Source organism: Mustela nigripes, chromosome 10 (assembly GCF_022355385.1).
Source record: "Mustela nigripes isolate SB6536 chromosome 10, MUSNIG.SB6536, whole genome shotgun sequence".
Classification (NCBI taxonomy): Eukaryota; Metazoa; Chordata; class Mammalia; order Carnivora; family Mustelidae; genus Mustela; species Mustela nigripes.
The window spans coordinates 26,794,292-26,818,261 of NC_081566.1; the positions used below are offsets into that span (position 1 = coordinate 26,794,292).

The 23,970-nt window shown below is 46.7% G+C and overlaps 1 protein-coding gene across 2 annotated transcripts in view; it reads left to right on the top strand.

The window, feature by feature from the left end:
* The window catches only part of TNR (tenascin R), a 397,062-nt gene that overhangs the window by 319,887 nt on the left and 53,205 nt on the right, over window positions 1-23,970 (top strand). For both annotated transcript variants that reach the window (XM_059412852.1, XM_059412853.1), the window contains 5 exons: window positions 4,918-5,181; window positions 8,414-8,529; window positions 10,744-10,894; window positions 16,156-16,425; window positions 22,935-23,120. In XM_059412852.1, coding sequence (XP_059268835.1) covers window positions 4,918-5,181; window positions 8,414-8,529; window positions 10,744-10,894; window positions 16,156-16,425; window positions 22,935-23,120 — 987 coding nt within the window. The remainder of the gene's footprint in view (window positions 1-4,917; window positions 5,182-8,413; window positions 8,530-10,743; window positions 10,895-16,155; window positions 16,426-22,934; window positions 23,121-23,970) is intronic.

The window sequence follows — 23,970 nt, forward strand, 5'->3', positions numbered from 1 at the left end:
GCATCACCAGTAGTTCCCCACCTGGATAAAGGGACCAGTCCGACAAGGTCCCTGCACCTGTGACTTCAACTTAATTTCTTTCACAAGATCCATGGCAATAATGGAAAAACAAAACAGTAACATACTGCTTAGAGAAAAAAATCTTTTCACTTTCCTTCATTTTTTTCCACATTTTTATTTCATTTAGCTTCCCCATTTTGTTTACTGAACTGAAATGTCTTTCTAAAAACACATGTAGTTGTTATAGCAATTGTTCCAAAGGAAAATTCAAGCTGAAGTTAAGCCTCGTCGCTACGTGAAGCCTTGTTTGAATCCAAAGTCACGAGGGAGCTGCTGGCAAGGGGAGGCTGAGGGATGGCCCTGGATTCCAGCCACAGGATGAAGCTCCAGGAGGCCCCCGCAGAGGATGCTAAGGGTCAGCCTGAGCCATTGCCCTGGATGGCTATTCTGTAGCCCATCTGCTTCTTAACAGAATAGATCTTTGTTGGGCTGTACAACCCTGCCATTTCCTGCCATATTCCTGACCCTGCTTTTCTACAAGAGTGGGTCCATTTGCAGACAAAATCTTAACCTAATCCTGGATCCAGATGGAAGTGGAGTCCAAATTGTGAACCCGTGTTACCTCCAACACTTTACCTCTGTGCTGTTTGAAGAAGACTTCGGGAGCCCCAGATGAATGACTTTACAGGTTCTAGAAGCATGTGAGGAAGGACAGGTGCATCACCTCTACCTGTTTCTATAGCAACCCCACAGCCACAGCTCATTGCAGGAGGTGCTGCTCTCAGCGCCTGCCTTTTAAACCGAGCACCACAGGTCTCTTCCAGAGAAGTATCTGGGTCATTATCTAAAGTGCTACTTTGCTTGCTCTTTGAGAGAAGGCTGTGGGAGAGGGGACTATTTACCCACTGTTTGACATTTCTGGCCAGATGCGCACACCACGGCGTCACTGCTTCCCTTTCCAGCAGGAGTGAGGACAGAAGCGAGAAGAAGAAGGAAGTTGAAATCATGGAGATCCACAGATATACCTCTGCACGGGTCCTTCTTTTCTCTTTGGCAAGGCCACGGCACAAAGCTGCCCATTGTGTGGGCTTCCTTCTGAGCCCCCTAGACCACCAGAGCTTGGGTACAACTGACTAGCCTTGATGAGGCCACTAAATTTGACTCCAAGCCTTGATCTTTGCCCATAGCCTGCCCCAGGACAAAATCTCAGCCTTCCTGCCTCTGTTCTCTGGCCATGTAAAGATAATAGAATGAAAAAGTCATGAATATGAACCCTCAAAACAGGCCATAGAAAGAAGTTACACTGGGCTTCTCATTTTACAAATTCAAAAAGCAGCAGTCCAGAAAGACAGAAAGATTTTCCCAAGCCAGACCACTAATTAATGGCAGAGCAACAATGAGAACCCTGGTCTCCTACCAACTTCTAGCACTCTTTAATCCTCTCTGGGATGCTAAGTAGAGCAGAATTGAAAAATGAAAATTATAAAAGCCACATACACAAAGAAATAGTCTTTTGATAGGAAAGATGTACCCTGTCAAGTGATTTTTTTTTTTTTAAGGCATTGGAGGTGGTGGAGAGAAGCACGTTAAACTGTTTGTCCACATCTGTCCCCAGTGAAGGAGGTTAGCACAGCGTCTGTCCGGTGAACTGGCCGAAACTCCCCATGAGTCAGCAGGAGGAAAGAACCACCGGAGCAGGACTTGAAACGATCCAGATTGCTGTTCCCTGGACTTCAGTCAGACCTGCGGAGATCCATCAACGTCAGCCTCTATGTCTGCCCACACTGCAGCCAGCCTGACCTCTGGCACCTGAAATTACTCGCTCCTTGGAGCAAGACGCTTTATGCAATTGGTTCCAACTGCTCTCAGCTCCTGCGTGCACAACTGAGGCAGGATCTAGAAAGTAAACTGCGTGGAATCTTTGCAGATAAAGCAACTCCAGTTCTTCAGGCCACCGTTTATTTCTTTTTAACTGCCTGCTCTTCCCCAAAGTTCAAAGTTGGAACCCCAAAGAAAGACTATGAGTACTCCGCTTCCATCCTCAATTCATTGAATCAAGGCATAGGGCTCTTCTACAGGTGCTTTTAATAGTTCAGTATCACTTCATCTGATGAGAATTATTGGTCCCCGATGTACACAGCTGCTGCTAAGTTATAGGGCAAGTGCCGGTGGTCGTGGCCTCTTCCACGGAGCCCATGGCCCCCAAGGTTACTCCCACCACAAAGAAAGCCATTGCTGCTCTATCATCACAAGGGAAGGCAGTGTTAACCACCAGGCTCAGGTCTCAAGATAAAAAATTTGCCAAGTTAAGCTGTCAAGATAAAAAATCCTTCTACACTACCTTCTTCTTTTAAAATCCCAAAGTTCTCCACATGGATCATTATTAACTTTATTTTCTGGAAGAAGGAACCAAAAAGAAATATGCCGACTTGTCCCTAGTGCCCTAAGAGTTGTTGACGACTTGAAATTTGGAATGGCCATTTCTGTGACTATGACAGGAGAAGTCCCACTTAGGAAACTTGGAGTTGGTTGTGTTGAATCACCAGAGGCAGGCAGTAGAGAATCCTTTTTAAAATAAGTTTCTTACCTCTAGGCTAAGCCCCAGTCTGAATTCGTGTCTTAAAGAACAGTCTGAACTCTCCTTCACGTAGTTACATTAGGTGGCTATGTATAAATGAAAAATAGCATCGGGCTCAATCCATAACCCGTCCTACAAATTGTAGGGGAAAGAACACTAGTTGTAGAGGATCTGGGTTTGGGAGCAGATTCTCCCCCCAACTCTCCGACTTTTAGCAAGTCCCTTAACCTGGGTCTCAGCTTCTCCATTTATAAAATTGGGACAATTATATCTATCCAGTCTACCTCGTAGGGCTGCCATTAAAGGACTTCTTCACATTTCATTTATATGGTGTGTGTGAACATGATCTATAGGTTGTGAAATGCCGAGCAAATATAAAGTGGTATTGTTTACTGGCTAAAAGGTTCTAGAGCCATTCTGCCTGGTTGAAATCTTTGCTTCTGTGGTTGCTGATGGTGGTAGCCAGTTTTCTCATCTGTAAAACAGGCATAATAATAATACCTATCTCATGGTGTTGGTAAGAGGACAAAACGAGATAGTCCACACAAGAGTGCACGGCATTGTGCCGGGTGTACAATAAATGCTCAATAGAATCGTGCAAAGTATTAACTGATTCTATATATAAACTTATCCCCCCTTGGTCCAGGGGCCAGGCTATCCCAAAGATCTTAGTGCAGTTCAGAGCATTAATAATGTCAGAATTAGAAAGGATATAAGCTTATAAATGATCATTTGAGGTTCAATTATTTAAATCTCATTTACATACATTTAGTTTCATAAATGAAAAAAAATTTTAAAGTGAATGTTTAATTTTTTTGTTTGTTTCAGTCAGCATTTGCTATCTCTACTCACAAGGAGTTCTGCTTTCTAGACTGTTCTGTACAATGAATGGTTTGGGGCAATGGCAGTCAAAGCAAATGCTCAGCATTGCAAATATACGGTCCTAATTTCCATCCCATGAGTCTGAGTTAGAGGGCTTGTCATTTCTGCCTCTGCTGAGGATCTGAGGGCACAAGTGTGAGCAGAACAGAGCGGACAGGCACTCTCCCCTCACACAGTCTGTGAACAGCAGCTGGCTCAGTCCTGTGCTCTTGTGAAGGTGGAAGACTGAGGACATTCAGAAGAGACATTCAAAGCCAGTGATGGCTCTTAAATGAACATCTTCACCACATGTAAATTTATAAGTTAATTATAATTATTTCAACATTGTCCCAATTTTTTATTTACTCTCTAGGCAGTTGCAATGACAAGCACCCTGGACTGAGTCTCCTAGTGGGTCTTAAAGGTTCAGTTACTTAATACTCACACTCCTGGTGAATCATCACTTCCTAAGGAAACCATACATGAAAGCCTATTTGAGTGAGACTTATTCTTGGGTGATACTTGGGGTGACATTGAGGATGTGAAACAAGAGGGAAAAATAAACCCTCAAGAATACTTCTTTATCATCATCCCCAAGATCAAGGCTAAGAAGAACTAGTCTAACAGAAGTCACATTTCTTTTAAAACCTAAACGGTCTCTTTTTAAAAGGGAGAATAATACAATAAAGGGTTACTGTGTGTCTTCATCGGGCCATGACATCCAGAACTTACTGTTTTGGTTTCTTATATTTTTCAAGATAACCAAGAATAAGCCTTTATTCCCACTTACCAAGTCAAATATGGGTCCCTAAGGTAATCTGATGACATTTCACTTATTTAACTACTAAAAACGTTGGTCAGTGGTGTGCTGTTAAATATGTAACAACTAGCCCTCTGAGCGAAAAAATTAAAAACCCTGCTTTATAGCATTTGCCAATTTCCATGGTGGAAACACTCCTTCCATGGCCAATTTCAGACTACCATCATGCCATATGGTACTCAACACAAGATCAGGAACAACTGTGCAGTAGAATCCAGTTCGACAGAGAGGTACGACACACGTGAATTACCTTGAGGGCATGGATCATAGTAAAATGTCATGAAATAATCTGAAAGTGATGAGTTTTTAGTATTTATTCCCTTTGTTTTCCATACAATTTGATTGACTTATCTTCAGTGATAACTGCATTTAACAACGCTCTTGAAAAAGTCCTGAACATTTGACATCCAGCTTTCACCAGCTAGCAAGAGTTGGCTCGGGCACACCACTGGCTTGCTGCCCTAGGGAGAGAGGATTACTAAGCACCGAAAAGACAGGAACCTACCCGCAGAAGGAGTGACAGATCACTCCTTGCCAGTGAGAGGAGCAGGACACACAGCAAGGGTGCATGGGGTGAGATATAAGGAAGAGGGTTGAGTCCAGGATGGGGAAAGGCAGTCCTCTGAGCTCACGCTGTCTGTGTATTGCCTCCCGGTAGTTGCCCCTCCAGAGGACTTGCGAGTGGCTGGTATCAGCGACAGGTCCATTGAGCTGGAATGGGACGGGCCGATGGCAGTGACGGAATATGTGGTCTCTTACCAGCCGACGGCCCTGGGGGGCCTCCAGCTCCAGCGGCGGGTACCTGGAGATTGGAGTGGCATCACCATCACGGAGCTGGAGCCAGGTCTCACCTACAACATCAGCGTCTACGCTGTCATTAGCAACATCCTCAGCCTTCCCATCACTGCCAAGGTGGCCACCCGTACGTAACATTTCCCCATCCTACTTCATTTTTCTTTCCTCCTACATGAGATCATGGGCATTCATGATAGTAGTGTCTTTTCTTAATTCTTCAGGGATGCCTGCAATAGTCACAGCCCGGGAGGGGAAGGGCTTCTGATGCGACCCCACTTGGAAAAGGGTAAATCGTTAAAAAGGCACTTCCGATTAAGAGAATTTCCAAATCTAGTCAGCTCCTATCAATTATAGAACCAAAAGGACAAAAAGGCAATTATTGAGTTCTGACTTGGCGTAAGCTCGAGTCTGATTAGAAGTCAAAGAAACTATGAGACTTCTACAGACTTTGCATCTAGTTAGGGATTCAAAACCAGAAGATATGAAATAGGATGTATAATAAGCAAGTGCTAAATGGTATGTTACAGATGGTAAGTGTATAGCAGAGTGGGAAAAAAAAAAATCTTATTTAAAACCACACTGATGCCACCCACTTTTCCTCAGAGAGAGGTGGCATAATTTCTTCATGGTCTTTTGTTTAGCAAAATATAGTCTATTTTGATTATAAAAGTTGAGGCTTGATAGGATAGTTTAAGAAAGAGTCAGTGGAGAGAAAGAGAGGTTGAGACATAGACAGAGGCCAGCTAAACTGCTCTCCATAAGAAATAGGTTGTTGTGGGGATTTTTTCTTTAATTTAGGACAGGGGAAAATTCCTATAGGTGCATATCTGCATTTTACATATATTTTATTTAAGCACAGAAAATTTTTAAAAGATTGCCTACCAAGTATTAACATTGGCTACCTCAAAGAGTAGAGTAAGAAGCACATAGAAAGGAACTGTTATTTTTTTTTTTTTCTCTTTATACACCTCTGGTTTCTTAGACCATCTTTTCCAATACAGCTCCTCCACCTCTCAGATGCTGGGAAGGTGACTTACAATTCAACTCGGACACTGTGTACCTGGAGTGAGTGTCAGGTCCCACAGGTTAGGGCCTGAGTCCCACAGGACTGTCTGCACCTCGGGCTCCCCGTCACAGGTCCAAAGCTGTCACAGGCACTAAGGACTGACCAGGTGTAAACTCCCACAACCCTTCCTTAGGTTTGATAATTCCTTAGAACAATTCACAGAACTCAGGAAAGTGCTTTACTCACTAGTACTGCCTTATTACCAAGGATACAGCTCGAGGACAGCCAAACAGGAGAGATGCTCAGGGCAAGGGATGGCGGACGGGGTGTGGAGTTTCCATGTCCTCTTCAGATATACCACAGCTCCCAGCACCTCCCTTCACCAGCCTGGAAACTCTCCAAACCCTGTTGCTTGGAGAATTTTGTGGAGTTCCACTATGCAGCCCCGATTGAATAGGTTACTGGCTCTTGGTAAATATTCAGTCTCCAGCCCGTCTCCCCTCCCTGGAGGCTGGAAGAGAGGCGGCAAGTTCCGATCTTTTAAATCATGCCGTGGTTTTTCTGGAAACTGGCTATCTAGTTATCTTGCCATCATACAACAGAGATTCTTATCACTCCAGAGATTCCGAAAGTTTTAGGAGTTGTATGCCAGGAGGCCAGGGACAAAAACCAAATATTTGTTACTATATCACCGAGAGATTCGAGCAGTAGTGGTAACCATAAAATAGAAGCCCCCCTTGGTCAAGAGATGGGACTTCTCACCAAATAAGGGATAAGAAATTTCAGTCCATTCTATGTAGGTCTCAAAGGACAAGATGGTATTTGGTGAACAAATGCCATGAAAGTTCAGAGAAGGGGGAGGTCAAGGTAGAAGAGCTGGCTTTGAAGGTTTCTTGGACTTGAACTGCACTTGGAAGGATAGGGACCCCACAGAGAGGAAAGGATTTAAATCATCCTGTCACAGAGATCCTGTTATGATACTGGATTCCCCCTCTGAATGCTGACTCTGTAAATATGCCTATAATTATCTCTGTTTATATTTGACCTTTTTTTCTAAATTCCTCTGGTGCCTGAGAACCAGTTTTAAATATCTTCAGTGATTGTGCGGAGAGGCAGGTCACCATCTGCTGCTTTTCCCACCTTGCTCCGGGATGAGTCACCACAGCAAGTCCCTGGCTCGACTCCCAGGCGTCTCCTCTCCCATCCACGTGCGCACACAGTGATGAGGTTTCCATCCCCGCCCCCCCCCCTCCCGTGGCATGCGTCATGCCAATTGAGGGCATCCCCTCAGGCAAGCTCCCAGGTGACAAGGACAAAATGATGTAAACTCACCTGATGTGCCTTCAAGTGGGTTCAGAATCAGACCTGCCTTTCAACCAAGAATCATAAGGAAGCTTCCAAACAGGACGGATGAGAATCTGTTGGTTTTCCAATGGAATATCCCACGAGAGGCAAAGCTAAAATGGGAGTGGTCTCCCTGGAGAACTGAGAATAAGTCATGCTGTCGTATCTCAGGGCTGGTAATTGGAACTCCATTAGGACAAGCATAACTCCACCTCACTGAACCCGTGCATGCCTCTGTCCGTGTGTGTATGTGTGTTTGTGTTGGGGGTTGGGGGATGGGGTCCGAGAAAGGGGAGATTAAGAAATGAGAAACAGGGTAAGTGAGGCAAAGAGAGAGGAGACAAATAATGAAGAACTGGAGGGAGACTGTGGAGTGAGAGCAAACATCCCAGGATCTGCCATTGTCCTTTGTGTGTGCCTTCAGCTGCTTCATGTACATGAAATGGACATCTTAGACCATCCTAGATATAGGCGATTTGAGCTAAACAAAATACTCCGACCGCACCTCAGATGATCAAGAAAAGCGTTCTAGTCTTTATTCTGAAGCTGGCTACCATCCTTAGCCAACTCTCTCTGTGCCTCCCTCCTCCTGGGTGTGAAATGGGAACATTTTATTGCCTCTCAGGAATCCTTAGAGTCTCCAAAGATAGTGTTCAATCCTTTGAGAAGGCAGTGTACTAAATAGCAAGATTTGCCACATTAGTAAGGAAAGGAAAGGTTGTCTCTTTTGTATTTTAATATTAACCTCTGATGGGAGAGAAAGCGTTAGAAAAGCATTTATTTGATTATGTTTGCTATGTTCACTTGGGTATCACCAGTACAGAGCAACACCAGGGTCATGACAAAGTGGGCCAGTCCTGCACCTGGGACCCGCCATGTTTCCAACAAGATCGGGATTGCCTACCGCACCCAAGGTGTGGAGGGAGGACACCCAGGCAAAGCCCTAGGTGATGCTCTATGTCCTGCCAGGGATAGCCATGACATGGTCACCCACATTGCTGTGTTCCAGATCTCTCCACTCCTCAAGGGCTACACTTCAAGACCATCACAGAGACCACCGTGGAGGTGCAGTGGGAGCCCTTCACATTCTCCTTCGATGGGTGGGAGATCAGCTTCATTCCAAAGGTAATGTCCACACGTGACACTGCCAACAGTCTCTTCTGGAGTATTCATACTCTTCTCAACTTGGAATCAGGAGCTGCAAGGACAGTGCCACCCAATGTCTCCCTCTCCATGCAGCTAAGGACACAAAGGGACCACTGGTGGTGTCTGGGCTTTAGAACATCTCTTCCACAAAGGTGTGGTGGATTGACTAGCAAGAGTGGCCCCAAGCCTCACACCCTGGCTTTGGAAGACAGGATGCGGGGAGCAGCCACTGGGTCCAGCTCTCTGCTCAGAAAGCTCTAGGGTTTGGCAAGCTATGATTTTTGCAAGTCTAAAAACCAAACCTTCAAAATGTTGGGGTTTCTCTTTAGGACATAAGGAAAGCCAGACTGAATCAGTCACATGGCTTCATTCTGTGCAGAAGATGCACCAAAAATCAGCTTGCATGGCCAAGCTCTGACGGTCTGAGGCATAACACAAAATACCTTTTGTAAACTATTAATTGAGAAAATTCGTCCTTACACAAATTATGTTCTTAGTTTTTGAGTTAAAAAGTATCCTTATTCCATTCTAGTCTTTAAAGTAGCATTTTATTGTATTCATCTAGTACTGACTTTTCCAAGTTGCCAGAGGCACCAGCCGAGTTCTGGTTTCCCAAAATTTGTTGAGACTCCTGATACTCTCCCCAATTCTGCCACTCATGGGAGTGTAATGTTTAATCATAGGCCTTACCCCCATCTTCATCTTTCAATATCAAATAACATTTTCCCGTCATCAGACTTAATGACAGAGAACACATATTTGGCTAACCAGACAGTGATCTCACCATTATTTTACTTCTAAATTCTTCGAGGCATGGACTGTTGGAGCTACCAAGGACCTCCAAGTTCACAGAGTATGACCCTTCATTTTACATCGAGTTTGTTTACTTTAAAAAGACTAAGACTCAGCAAACTTAAATAACATTGGATAGCTAGTTGGTGGCAGGCTTAACACAGGAATCCAGGGCTCCAGGGTTCTGTCCACTAAAGCAAGACTTTCTTCTCTATGTGGATAGAGTCATGTCACAACAAGCTAAACACATCTGAACAGGCATTCTGTACAAATACTTTTTTCAGGTATTATCTGCATTAAAATGGCCACTCCAGTACGGTAGACAGCTGGGTGTATAATAGGGCAAAGAGAATCCTATCAACCTGATGCTGAGGCAGAAGGAAACTATGCTAGGTTTGCCTATTTTACATCTAGTATGTAAAAGGGCATGCCAAGGTCAAACACATGGCCACACAGAATACTGTGTGATCTGTAGGTTGCAGCCCCTGCCTGGGAGGTGGAGTGGGGGGATGGGGGTGTGGAGGGGCATGTGTCCCTGTGATTTATAGGTATGGCTATAAATTATACATAGGGCACCCTGGGTGACATAGACTCCAAAGAATAGGGAAGTGACACAAAAAGAGTCTTTTTGTCCTCTCCATTTCCAGGGACACACACAGAAAACATAAAATGACAGATGAGAGGTGGGTAGGTAGATGATTCTGGACCCAACATCATCAAGTTAATGCTTGTCATTTCCTCTTCCACCAGTTTGTCTCTTCTTTTCTCCTTTGTGTTATTACTTGTTCCATGCTTCCTTTTTCTCTTCTTTGTACTTCCTAGGTGGTTGTGTCACTGAGTCCTAACTCATCTGGGTGAAGGGAACACAAGACATTGACATATTTGCACCCAGCTGTAACAACATGGAACACTCCAGATAGAGCACAATAATAGCTCCAGTTCATTCAAAAACTGGACATGGTTTAGTCTGAAAAATGTTGTATGTATACATAAAGATATTCACAGGCATAGGCAGACACAATTCCAAGCATGCTCATCATAATAAAGGCCCCCAAATCTGGTGGATGCTAACCATAACCATCAAACATGGAAACTTTGGCAAGAGTCAATCCACATCGCCTCATGACCAATTTTTGTTGGCAAACTCAAAAGACTCAAGGAAGGCCAAAGAAATGTTCTTGAAAGTTGATTCTCCATTTGCCAAATGCTCATGGAGCAGTAAGATTCTTACTGAGACTGTTGGGAGTTTTTCCTGGCTCCAGAAATTCAGCTGTCAGTGTCATGGGAACAGATGTGGGCCCCATTTTTAATGAACAATTCAAAATTGATGTTTCACACTTTTCTCTCCCAGTGACTTTTCTCTTTTGCCTTTTCTGCTCCTTCTTTCTTCCCACCCTCCAGAATAATGAAGGAGGGGTGATTGCTCAGCTCCCCAGTGACGTCACATCCTTCAATCAGACAGGACTAAAGCCTGGGGAGGAATACATTGTCAATGTGGTGGCTCTGAAAGAGCAAGCCCGGAGCCCCCCTACTTCAGCCAGCGTCTCCACTGGTGAGTGCTCCCAACCCTTCTTCCTATGCCTACCCATTAGGTCACACTGGAAAAAGGACACCAAGTTGCCCAAGAAGTAGAGAGACAAAGGGTGTTGGGTTTTCTTCTAGAGCTGAAAATGATTTGGATTCCTGGAGATGGAGCTACTCTACCAGTTGCATAGCTGAACGTCTTCCCTATTGCTAATCCTTGCAAGCACAGAAATCTGGGAGAGTATCATATGGGGAAAATTCTTTGTTAGGATTTCCAGTGTATTTCTTCTGATCTTCTTCATCAAGAGGCTTCATTTGTCATCCCTTAGTATCTTGAACTTAAGAACCAGCAAGAAGAACTAAGTCTTATCTATTGGAAGATTTAGTGAAAGTCATCCAACCCTCCCCAAACTTGCCATCATTTTCCAGTGATGAACGAAAATACTTCCTTCTCTGAGTTGACGTGAGGATTAAGTTAGAAAAAGCGCACAAAGTGACGAGCTCTATGTTGATAAGAGAGTGCTCAAGACCCAGTATATATACATATACACAGAGAACACACTTAGAAGTGAGAGCAGCTGGAAATAAATAACTCAAAACAAGTATGGGTGAGTTGGGTCACTGTTCAAAGTGATGACTTAAGTTGATATTAGTTCATTCCCACAGTTAATCTTATGCAAGACTGTTGTTTCTAGATTCGATTCAGTAACTGCGTGATCTTTTGCCTTATTGTTTTCTTAGCTAACAAAGATGGCCAACTTCAATGCTGTAAATCAGTAATTGCGATGCATATGTGTACACCCTTCCCAAGAATTTCTCAAAGGTTACAAATAGCATCTGGTATCATTTTTGGTCTCATTTTATTGACCAATGAGACATTGGTCTCATTTTATTGACATAGACTCAAGAGTTAAGCACTTTTCCCTTTTAGTTTACAGACATCTACTGAGATAGGTTAATATCGGTACAACTTTATTTTTCGTAAACTGACATTGACACCTAAGAAAGCCAGTTATGGGTTTAGGACAAAGGCCAAGTTGGCCAGAAAAAAGAATGACAACACCATGTAATGAGACCGTGTTTATGGATTAGTGATTCATACTTTGCTAATTGGAACCAAACTAAATAACATCAGGTGCTGGGGCTTATGCTCAGCCTAGAAAACATTGGTTTTAAACTATTGTGGCATTAGATTATGTTCCATTAGGGCACTTGTGCTCCATGGCAGTGGCTCAAGGCAAGGATGGAGGTGAGATGCAGGCCTCTGATTACATCTGCACCTGTGCCCAACACAGCCTCCGACCAAGGCAGCTCCACCTGTTTTGTATTTTGTACGGGCATTTCAGATTTTGTTGTTTAAAGGAAAAGAGTATTATTTCCCACTAAAAACGCTTAAAACTACTGTTCTTTTAAAAAAAAAAAAAAAAAAGATTTTATTTACTTATTTGCCAGAGAGAGAGAGATCACAAGTAGGCAGAGAGGCAGGCGGGGGGGGGGGAAGCAGGCTCCTCTCTGAGCAGGGAGTCTGATGCGAGGCTCGATTCCAGGTCCCTGAGATCATGACCTGAGCCGAAGGCAGTGACTTAACCCACTGAACCACCCAGGCGCCCCTAGAACTACTGTTCTAATGCAAATATGTTTTAGAAGAAACACCATAGCCATGAAACTAAAAAGTTCTCTGTAGGAATTTCTGCAGACGCCAGTGACTAGAGTTTTCCAGTTTCATTCCCCAAAGTTATGCTGGAACCCGACATTTCATGACATGTAGATGCTCTTCCTCTGGGATGGAACATTTCAATGACTCCAGGTCATTCCTGTGAACTGATTTTAAGAAAAGTTGACTGGAAAACAAAAGCCTAGACAAAAAGGATGGTTCAGAAGAGGGCAGAGAAGGGCACTGATGGTGTAGAAAGCTTTTCCTCCAAATTTGGGGAAGATAGTCTAACCCTGTCTCAGTCTTCTACTCGAGGTACATTTTTATGAAATTTGCAGGGGGTTTTTTTGTTTGCTTTTTTCTTTTTTCTTTTGGTTTGAAAGGTCCTTAGGATTTAAATCCCAGATTTAAAAATTTGCGGTAAAGCTAGGCAGATTTTTTTCAATTAAGAAAAATGTCCTAGTTAATTCTTTGGCATTGTGTACAGAGCCATGAAGAAATGGAGAGAAAAATATTTATTCCAGTTGACTTTCCGAGTAGAACTTGTGTTTGTTTAGAAATTAGGACCTAAATTGAAAGCAAACTGACACCAACTTGACTGGAATGGGGACACCACTACTGAGAAGCCAACAGAAGGGCAGAATCCAAGGGTGGCTAAAGAAATGAAGGTTGTCTCCCAACCCTGTCTGCTGTTTTCAGGGAAGGGTTATTTAATTATTTCCTTCTGCTGAGGTCTGACAGCCCCCTCCTGCGAAGCTCTGAGTCCTCAGAAGCACTCAGACTTGCTTCTTCCAGGCAGGTCCTTTAAGGAATGCAAATTACTAGACCTCCTGCAACTATGGCCTTGGCAGGAGGATTGTATTCTAATATGGACAATCCATTATGGCCAAGGTCTTGGGGATTTAAAGAGTTAAGGGACAACTACCTTCCAATGTCTTTTGAGTTTCTATGACATCTTTTTTTTTTTCTTCAAGAAGCCTCAGTTCTCTGAAATGCTTCCCCTTCTTTCTCATGAATACAGAGAACATTCATTCATTTCATTTACTCAATACCCATGCACTGAGAATCTATGTTTCAAGTTTATGTTTCTACAGAAGCTAGAAGACCACTTCTCCCATTTTGTTATTAAGTTAAATTAAATTTAAAAGGCCCAAGTTACCTAAAACTATTAAATTCAGCATGCTGAAAACATCAGGATGTGTTCTGTTAAATCATATCATTACTTCAAATATGAAAAACAGAACTTCATTTTAACTCCAAACCAGGTGGCACCAAAATGGCCTGGTGATTTTTATTTTGACTGGTAGTAAGCCAAAAATCCTAAGCTGCTTAACAGAGAACAAGATTGGACTAGACCCAGAAAGAGGATTGGGTGCCCAGGAAAAAGACCAACTCTGAAAGACTGAGAATCTCAAAGTCAGACTAAGTCCATCCGTGGAAGATGCTCCATTTTGGAGATAGTCCAGAGTGGATTGGTCTTTGGTAACAAGGAAGAAAAACTTTCTTTAACTAGCTAAAGCAAACAAGAATTTACTGGAAGGACATAGAGTGTCTCCTGCAACCCTAGGACCAGAATGTATCTGGATGTCACGAAAAAACTGGGGAATGGAAAGCCAAGACAGGTTACTCTCTCTGTCTTTCTAGAAGCTCCCCAGAGTCATTCATTTCTCTTTCACCTCATATATTTGTTCCTAAAATTCTGCACCCAAATCCTGTGTGTGTGTGTGTGTGTGTGTGTTGAAGAGGGACGTCCCCCCACAAAGCAATTCTCTGGGCACCAGTTGGGTAGCCAACAATTCCACTCAATTCTGAAACTATCTACCCAGACACAGGAACAGATGCCACAGGCTGAAGGCTCAGTCCCACAAGACAGCTGTCCACATCAGATGCCAGTTGCACACCCAGGTCACTACCTGTGTTTCTGACCAACTGGCTACACAGCAGAGATTCCCACCGCCCCCTCCTCAGTTTTGATTAATTTGTTAGAACTGCTCCTAGAACTCAGGAAATCCATTTGCTCACAAGATTACTGGCTCACTACAAAGGATATTGAAGGTTACTAACCAACAGCCAGATAAAAAGACACATTGGCCAAAGCCCTCACCAGCCCAGCATGGTGCCTGGTGGGAGCGTTCTAGTTCCCCAACCTGGAAGCTCTCTGTACCCAGTCCTTTAGGGTTTTTACAGAGGCTCCCTTACTGGCAGGACTGATGGTGACCAGAGGTCAGGAGTGGGACTGAAAGTTCCAACCCTCTAATCACAGAGCTCACTCCCCTGGTACCCAGCTCCAAGCCTCACCTCATTAACATCACAGAAGACATTAGTGCTCTCTTGGCTTAGGAAATTCCAAGGATTTTAGGAGCTTTGTGTCATGAAGGGACCAAGACCAAATATGTATTGATGAAAATCACTCTCCCTTCCCTCCTGTTTTCTCTCTCTTCAGATCAGATGTTTTCTATTTATGTGTGACTATGATAGAGAACGGTCATACCAGCCCTGGATCTCCATGTCCCAAACCATCTAAACAGAGAAGCTGAGCCTCTGGTTCCAATCCCAAATCCTTGAAGAACATTAATATTGATATTAATCAGCTCCAGCCAGAGAGGCACAGTCGTATTATAAATGCAGACAGGGAAGCTGGGCCCACTCTTTTAGAAGGTAATGAGTAATTCAAAAGAGGACACATTGGCCGCGCAGACCTGCCATGAGGAGTTGAGGACAGCATTTTCCATTTTCCTCGTGAAGTTCTTTCTTTTTCTATTTCCATTTGACATTCTCTCCCCTTCCTTGATCTCACCACTGTCTAAGTCACTAAGAACAGGACCCCAAGTGGGTGCTGGAACCACGGGTGGTGGGTCCCATGGGATGCCAAGCAGCTTTTCTAGGTCATGCCGCACCACAATGACGTTCCCCTCAGCCACTCAGTGCCAGAGGCCAGGGCTCAGGAGGGAACATAGTACCCTTGTAGCTCAGGAATATGCAAGAGCAAGTGGGGAAAAAAATAGCCCACAAGATGGTCTTCCTAAACTAAAGGCCTTTTTTTTTTCTTTTTTTTTTTTTTTGTCCCCAGAAGGAATGTTTTCCATTTTCCATCCACAATGCAAATGTCTGTTGGGTTGTGGTACTGTCTTAACAACTGGACTGACGGAGCTGTAGGTATGGCTGAGCAGGGACATCTTTTGGACACTCATGATACCCTCTTTGGCAACTGAGTTGGAAGTCTCAGGTGTTTACATGGGGCTGATAATCTTGGAGATCTTTGGTCAGGGCTCAGAGAAGGTGAAAGAAAGGCAGAGCACACAGAGCACGAGCACATCTCTCCGTTCTCTGGCCCATTACTTCCAGACAGAAGCAGGGCTCGCAAGCCAGTGGGTGCTCTTCCCCTGCCCAAATGGGGGAGCATCAAAGCTGGAACAGCAGAGCCTGGTGAGAGCTACCCCTGTTGCCTGTTGCCAAACTGTGTGTCCTCAGGAAAGCGATTTCGTCTTACTGTGTCTCATTTCCCCCATCTGTAAATTGGGATAGTAATACCTACCTTTCTTTGACTGACCAAGCTAACCTAAGGAGGAAAGAAGAGAGCTGATTTCGAACACCCATTTCTAAACTCTTTTTTCTGCTTGATCCTTTTCATTCAGTCATTGATGGGCCCACACAGATCCTGGTTCGAGACGTCTCCGACACTGTGGCCTTCGTGGAATGGACCCCACCTCGAGCCAAAGTCGATTTCATTCTCTTGAAGTATGGCTTGGTGGGCGGGGAAGGCGGGAAGACCACTTTCCGGCTCCAGCCTCCCCTGAGCCAGTACTCAGTGCAGGCCCTGCGGCCCGGCTCCCGCTATGAGGTGTGGGTCAGCGCCGTCCGCGGGACCAACGAGAGCCAGTCCACGACTACCCAGTTCACAACAGGTAGGCTGGGGTGTTGGGGGAGCACAGGGAGGTCAAGAGAGTTGAGCCAGCTGGTGCCATGTCCTATCAAGAGGGGTACCAAGGGGGCGAGGTGATGTTGCTTGGGCGCCCACTTTACCACAGACCCAAGTTGCCAGACAGCACAGAAGCACACGCATGTTCGAGAGAGCTAGGTGCCCGTCCTGCCTCTGCTACAGCCAGATCTGTGACCTAAAGCTCTTCTCCACGGTTCTCAGGTGTCTCCTCAGTGAAATGAAAAGTTTGTCCATATTGCTAGCCCAAATGGAAATTTTCTCAGCGTTCAGGAAAGGTGCCCTGCCTCGAGGTGCTTTCCTGCTCTTTGCGGGCACTTGTAATCATTCTGTAAGTTCATAATGACTGCACAGCATGGTGGCACCCCAAGGAGTTGTGCAAAGCCCACAACTATGTGGCTGGCGGCAGCCCTTCCGCCTAAGACTTTGACATTCAGTCTGCCCTTTGCAAACACCGGCAAGAAGGCTCACGGGAGGCCTGCTCCCACACACGGTAGACTGGATGAGAAACACCAGCCCCACTGCAATGACCACTCACCCCCGCCTTCCCAGGGCTGTCAGAATGCAGAAAGAGCTTCTCCCACAGTAAGGAAAGGCCGGACCTCATGGCGACCTGCTCCCTGACTCTCTCAGAGCCCATCCAGTTGACCAGCAAGGGAGCAAATGGGACAGGTGCCATCTAAACAGAGGCTTCCCAGCACTCCCACTGGGTCAGCAGGAGCTGGGATCAGATAGTGAGTCTCCCCCTGACCCGAATTCTCGGTCCTGGTCTCTCTACCCTGGAGAGGTCGCACATCAAGGAGTGTCTCTGCCAACTCCAAGTTGTGCAGGGATCAAGGGAAACTGCTAGCGTCTGTAGGATCTGAGAACCAGCATCTTCTGATGTGGTAGAGTAGGAGAATCGCTAATTCAAGCATCCAACTTGCAGCGTGGCCCTAGAGCCCTTACAGGATGGGATAAATCAGCCAAGGGGCTTTAGGGTGCTTCCGTCGGCAGCACCATCATCCTCCACCTGTGTTTAAAATCAGTCAAAGCATAAGACAGATGGAAGCCAGAAGTACCCCCTTGATTGGAGCTTGTAGCTTCATGTTAGAGACAGACGGGCTTGCAAGGTGATGGTCCCTGGGGACCTGGGCCGGGCCTCTCGTGCGGCAGAAGTCGGGGGGCGACTTGTGTTGGGATTTACACCACAGAGGAACTCGCAGAAGCCAGATGCCTGGGGAGAGCTGGCTCCGATGAGACAGGCCAGCAGTAGAGCAGACCTAAGTGCCGAGGTCCTGCTGCAAAACTCACCATTGAGCAAAGTCCACCTTCCCCAGGGTAAGGAAGAGCCCAGAGTCTTATAACAGGGCTCCCTCTGCACAGAAAGACACATCGAGAGTGGGGAAAGCGTCCCTGCTAAAAGGCAGCAAGCTTGGACACTGACTGCCAGGTTCGATCTGGAGAGAGAGGTTCTCTCCGACCAGGCGATCGCAGGTCAGACTGTGCACCCAACACATCTTGGGGTCGCCTGTGACTGAATATGCATCTAAAAAAAAAGAAAAGGGAACTAAATTCTTCCCCTTTCTCTTTCCTTCTCCTCCACTTAATCCCTTTGCTCAAGGCTGAGCACGACCTAATACAGTGTCCCTTGGTGGTGAGTTCAAGGTCAACCCATTCCCCACCACCCCTCACACTCCACAACACCGCCCAGCTTAGGCCAGTTGTGGGATCTCCTGGGGGCCCACGAGTCCCCATTCTGTTCTGAATTTCAAGACAGTTTCTGTTTGAAAAGAGGTTTCTTTGTGCTTTGCCCAGATAAGGAGTTTGACGAGGCAGAAAAGGAGAAGGGTGCTCTGGAGCAGCACGACAAAAGGCAAATTCTTGATGTTTGGGTCGACAAGATGGAAGCGGCATTGGCTGGGGGCCCAGGAAAATTCCAATCAAGACAATTACATTCTGCCTCCTCGGAGCTCCCCCTGAGTTTCCGCTCACTGCTGCGTGATTCTCTTTCCGGTCGTCTGGCAGATTGGCAGCTGTTCCGAGGCGGCCTCCTGGCCTGCACCTCCAACCGGCTCCCCTCCGCTCAGCAAGGGCGGGGAGATGCCAGCAGCTTTGCAGAGGAGCTCGGGAGGGGGGGGGGGGGGGGGGGGGGGGGGGGGGGGGCGGGGGGGCCAGCGGAAGTGGGCGCTGGGGGGGTGGGGGCCAGACCCTCGCAGTAGGACCCTCAGTCATTTCAGAACTCCGCTTAAATTCAAATTAGCCAAAGTGCTTTTCCAGGTGATGTCTTCGGCACTAGGAGCGCACTAATTGCCCTGGCAATTAAAGCAGAGATTTGTTTCCTGCGTGGTGAGCGGGATATTTGCCTGGGTCCTGGAGCTGCTCCCAAAAAGGAAAGCACCGTGATGGGAGCACAGTAGTGAGAGAGACGCCAGCCCAAGCAACCCAGGAGGCCAATCTCGAGAACCTCCCTGCCCTTGGTGGTTCTGGCTTCAGGAACCTTCATGAAGGCAGTCCAGAGACACTTTCTCTCCACTGGAGGCCTTCTGTCCTCCCTCAGGGCACTAAACTCAACCTCCAGAGCATTTGGCTGAGCAAAGGCTGCTGCTCTAACCTGAATGCCCCAGAATGCTGTTATGGTTTGAATTGTGTCCCCTGAAAAGATGTTGGAGTCTTAAACCTCAGTCCCTGTAGATATGACCTTATTTAGAAATAAGGTCTCTGCCGATGACCAAATTAAAGGAGGTCATTAGGGTGGGCCCTAATTCAGTCTGACTGTGTGTCCTTAGAACAAGACGAAATTTGGACACAGAGGCCAGTACACGGTGAGAACGCCATGTGATGATAAAAAGTAGAGATTGGGGTGACTCTTCTGTCAGCCAAGGAATGGCTAAGATCGCCAGTGAACCACCAGAGAGAGGCCTAGAACAGATTCTCCCCCATAGCCCTCAGAAGGAGGCCGCCCTGCCCTTAATCTCAAACTTCTAGTCTGTACAGACAACACATTTCTGTCGGCCAAGCTGCCCAGTCTATGGCAACCTGGGAAACTGAGACAAAGGCCCACATCCCAATGGTCGGAGCCCCCGCCTGCTCAGCAGCGATCCCACTCATGGATTCCCTCACACGTGCAGCCTGGCTGGCATGTACCACCCCAGCCAAGACCAGCTGCCCGTAGCCACCTCGCCCCGAGCATCCTCAGATGCCCCCCTGCCAGCCGAACTATTGAATGAGACTTTTCTAAATAGGCTTTGAGGTGGCAGACAAGACCAAAACCTGACAATTTTCAACCAGGCACTTTGCATGTGTCTATTGAACACCTAGCAGGGGCCAAGCACTGTTCTAGGCACTGAGGCTCCAGCATAAACAAGATAGACGAGAGCCCCGTTCCTGTGAGTGACATTCCAGTGGAAGAAGAAGCAAAGAAACATACAGGATCCTTCCACCCTGAGTGCCGTGCCCAGAAGCGAAAGGGATGCTGTAAAGGAAGGGCCACGTGGGACTGAGTCATTCAGAAACACCTCACTGAGGAAATGCAGTGTTCACCAACACCTAGGTGACCTAAGCCACGTGAGGTTCCAGGGAAGAGCATGCCAAGCAAAAGTCGCAGCCCGAGCAAAGGCCCTGGGGTGGGAGTAAGTGTGATGTGTTTCACGAGTGGGGATAAAAGGGAGTACAACTGAAGCACAGTGAATGAGGGTAGAAGTCTTACGAGACGATGTCTGAGAAGCAGAGGGCCATGCAGGAGGCAAGCAGGAGTTTGTAATAGGATGCAACAGGCAATCTTTAAGCAGGAGAAATGCTTGGTCTAAATTATGTTTTAAAGACTAGATGTGGCTATTACCAGAGTCCACAGCCCCGATCCTCTCTACGCCCCTCCCCACCAACATCACTCTTTGCTTAGTGACATGTTGCAGAGACCAGACCAGCTCCTACCTACAGGGAGGGCTGCCCTTGAACCAGCCCTCTTACAGGTCAGGCTTCAAGACCCAGAGGAGGGGCCTGCATAGTTGGTGAAGAAGCATCGGACTCCGGATTTCAGCTCAGGTCATGATCTCAGGGTCCTGGGATCGAGCCCCACATCTGGCTCCCTGCTCAGTGGGGAATCTGCTTGAGGGTTATTTCTCCCTCTCCCTCTGCCCCCCCACTCATGCTCTCTCTCTCTCTAAAATAAATAAATCTTAAAAAAAAAATAATAAGACCCAGGGGAGCAAACAATTTCACTCTACCCCATTCCTAAGACCTCCCCACTGTTGCCAAGTGGACTGGGGACACCCTGGCCCTGAGGCCATGACCCAGCCTGCCCAAAAATTGTCACTGGAAACTCTTGGTGTCACCATGAGAAAGAATCCAAGGACAGACACAACACAGTGATGAGCAGTAGAAGCAGGAAAGTTGATTAAAGTGAAAATACACTCTAGTGACATGAAAGCCGGGGAGCTCAAGGGAGAGGTGGTCCACTGGGGTTTGGGTCTCCATGTTTCATTGACAGTTGTTAATAAGGGAGTGGAATATTCATTACTGCGGGCAGGGATTTCTGAGAAGTAGGGTGGTTTCCTATCAGGGCACCCTTCTGGAGGAGATCTTAGTATGGTAATGTAATCTAATGAAGGAATAATGTGAACTTTCGCCTACTTTGTCAGCCATCTTGGGCCTGTCTGGTTAGATCCAGTTTCTTGTGGTTTTGTTCAGGAGTGCTGTCAGGTCAGGTCAGGCCTCTGACTTTCTCATAGTGGGCCAGGACTTCCCCCTTTGCTGGCCTCCAGGGATCCTGTAAGAGCCTAACTACCTACTCTAACTTTCCCAAGCCCTCATTCCCAGCATTGACCTCTTCTGGCATCACTGGAAATCACTGGAAAGTGCCTGGTCCCTTCAAAGACAACACTGCCCCCTATCCACAGTGCATAGTTGCTAAGGCCAAAAAACTCTAGAAAACAAAAAACCATAGTCTCCAAGGTCTGGAATTTTTAGTTAGGAAGAGCAGTAGGTAGGTACAGGACTCAGCCAAACCCTAACCCTAACCCTAACCCTACTTTTTATTCCAATTCCATTCAGGCCACACACCCCACACCCCGCACCCCGCACCCCATACCCCGTACCTTATCTCTGCCCCTGCGTGAGATGAGTGGCATACAGCCCGTGCATGCGCATTCTTCCCACATGCCCCTGTATCCAAGCTTCTGTCTCCATCTGACTCTTCTCTCCATCCACAGCATGTCAAGAATGTACAGAATCCAGCACGTTAAATCTACATTGAGTAAGGAAACATTTGTCAGAAAAACAAGCTGCAGAGACATAAATCTACTAAAAGATTCACCTAATTTACATCACTAAACAGAACACTTCTCACTCTGAAGCAGCTGCCCTCAGATTGATTCACAGCCTTCCCCTCTTCCCCAAGAACAGTGGGTGCATACTTGCCCATCATTTGCAAATTAGAAGTCTCCTGAAGGTTTTCTCAGAACAAATGGCTGGTCCACTCCAAAGTTAAATTCAAGTCTCAAAGACCAGACTTACTGAGAACACTTTAAGTAGCAGTTTTTCATGGCTGCACCTTCTTCCCCTGCACATTGTTTGTGTTGTTTCTGCCCAAAGAACCCTGAGGAGATTACCAGTCTGGGGAGAGAGAATCAGCCCACTGCCCCCAGGACTGTGGGAGAGACCGTGTGCTGGTGTGCTCTCCTTCGCACGGGAATCTAGAGCTCCAGAGAGCAAACATTGGGGGGTGCCATGTTGTTGGAACTCGGGATGAGCTTCAGAGGCAACAGATGGTCCTCCCAGGGCTGGGCCCCTGTTTATGCAACAGGCATCACACCGCAAGCTTCACATGCATTGTCCTATCTGTACAATAACCTGAAATGTTGGTATTAGTAGGCCATTTTACAGATGCGGCCTTCAAGGCCCAGTGACACCTCACTTGACCAAAGACTTGATCATGGTCCCATGACTATGAGGGGCAGAGCTGGGGTTCAACTTTTCCACTACATCACATCCTCTATGTGTTTACTTAATTTTCTACAAACCTTGCAGCATTGTCTATGCAGGTAAATCCAGGAGGAGATGCTGATACTTCAAAATCTTGCAATCAACTGTCTTCTTTTAGCCTGGTGGCCAAATTTGATGTTACCGTTTTCCATCATAATCACTTAGAAGCTGTCTCTGATTTTTTTCTTGCTGAGGTTTCCCTCACTTAGTTTTAAGCTTATGGTAACTGGCTCATTCTAAAATTTCTAGAATATCCCCACGTCCGTTCAGGAAATATTCTAGAACATTCCCTGAATGGAAGTGGGGCAAGAATAACTCTAACTCCCATGTAAAAATCTCCAAGCCACCCATGGAATCTCGTGGAACAAAAGCTCAAGGGCAGCCCTGGGGTTCAATCAAAATAGGAGCCAGAGGGTCAGGAGATGGGGGCTCTCACCCCCAAACTTATTAAACCTCAGCATACATGACAAAGGCACATGATCCCATGTGATTTTGGTGATGACTGACTCTTTTTAGAGATTGACGCCCCCAAGAACCTGCGGGTGGGCTCACACTCGGCAACCAGCATTGACCTCGAGTGGGACAACAGCGAAGCAGAGGTCCAGGAGTACAAGGTTGTGTATAGCACCCTGGCGGGTGAGCAGTACCACGAGCTACTGGTCCCCAAGAACTTCGGTCCAACCACCAGAGCCACCCTCACAGGTGAGTACGCCCCGGCTCCAGGGGCATGTTGGCCCCCGAGTCCACACCCTCACCACCCTCTCCCCAGCCCACCCATCCCCCATCCAGTCTTTCAAGTACATGTCTACTGCTCTCCATTGTCTGCTGTCACCTGTCCGAAACGACTGCAGGTCTCCTCTTATCACTGTGAAGAGCCTCTGCATTCTCTCCTCGCCCAACCATGTGCTCTTCACACCCTCAGTGATCTTGTCGACAATGCTGTCCCATTCCACACACGTTGTCAGGATTTCCCATTGCTCCTGGGATAACCCCCAGCCCTCGCGCGGCCCGTATCCTCTGGTCTCCCCTCCCCTTGCACCTCCCAGTTCTCCCCCTGCTCCAGGACCACAGGTCTGCATCGATGGTTCCTCAATCACCTTTTCCCTGCTGCCACGCGGCTTGGCACATGCCACTGCCGCCACCTGTCAGGCTCTCTCACCACCCTCTTCGCCCAGTTATGCCTGCTTCCCTGGTTCCCTTGTCACTTCCTGGGGAGCCTGTGTCGTCCCCAGATGAGGTCAGGTCATCCTGTCCTGCTGCCTCATCTCATTGGTGACCCCTGCCCTCATAGCACCGTTCGAATTATCATTGTGTGCTTGCGGGTGTGACTGCCCCATCGTCCGTCTGTACCCTAGATCTAAAGCTCTGTGAATGGGACCATATTTAATTTTGCTCATTGTCTCCCCTGTGTCCAGAGAAGCGTCTAACACTAGGTCCTAGACAAGTGGTGAGTGGATAGATGGGTGGATGGGTGAAGGAAAGTGCAAATATTCACTATGGGGCGTAGAATACAGAATGGGGTGAAAGCCTGCTCGTGCTTATGCACCCCATG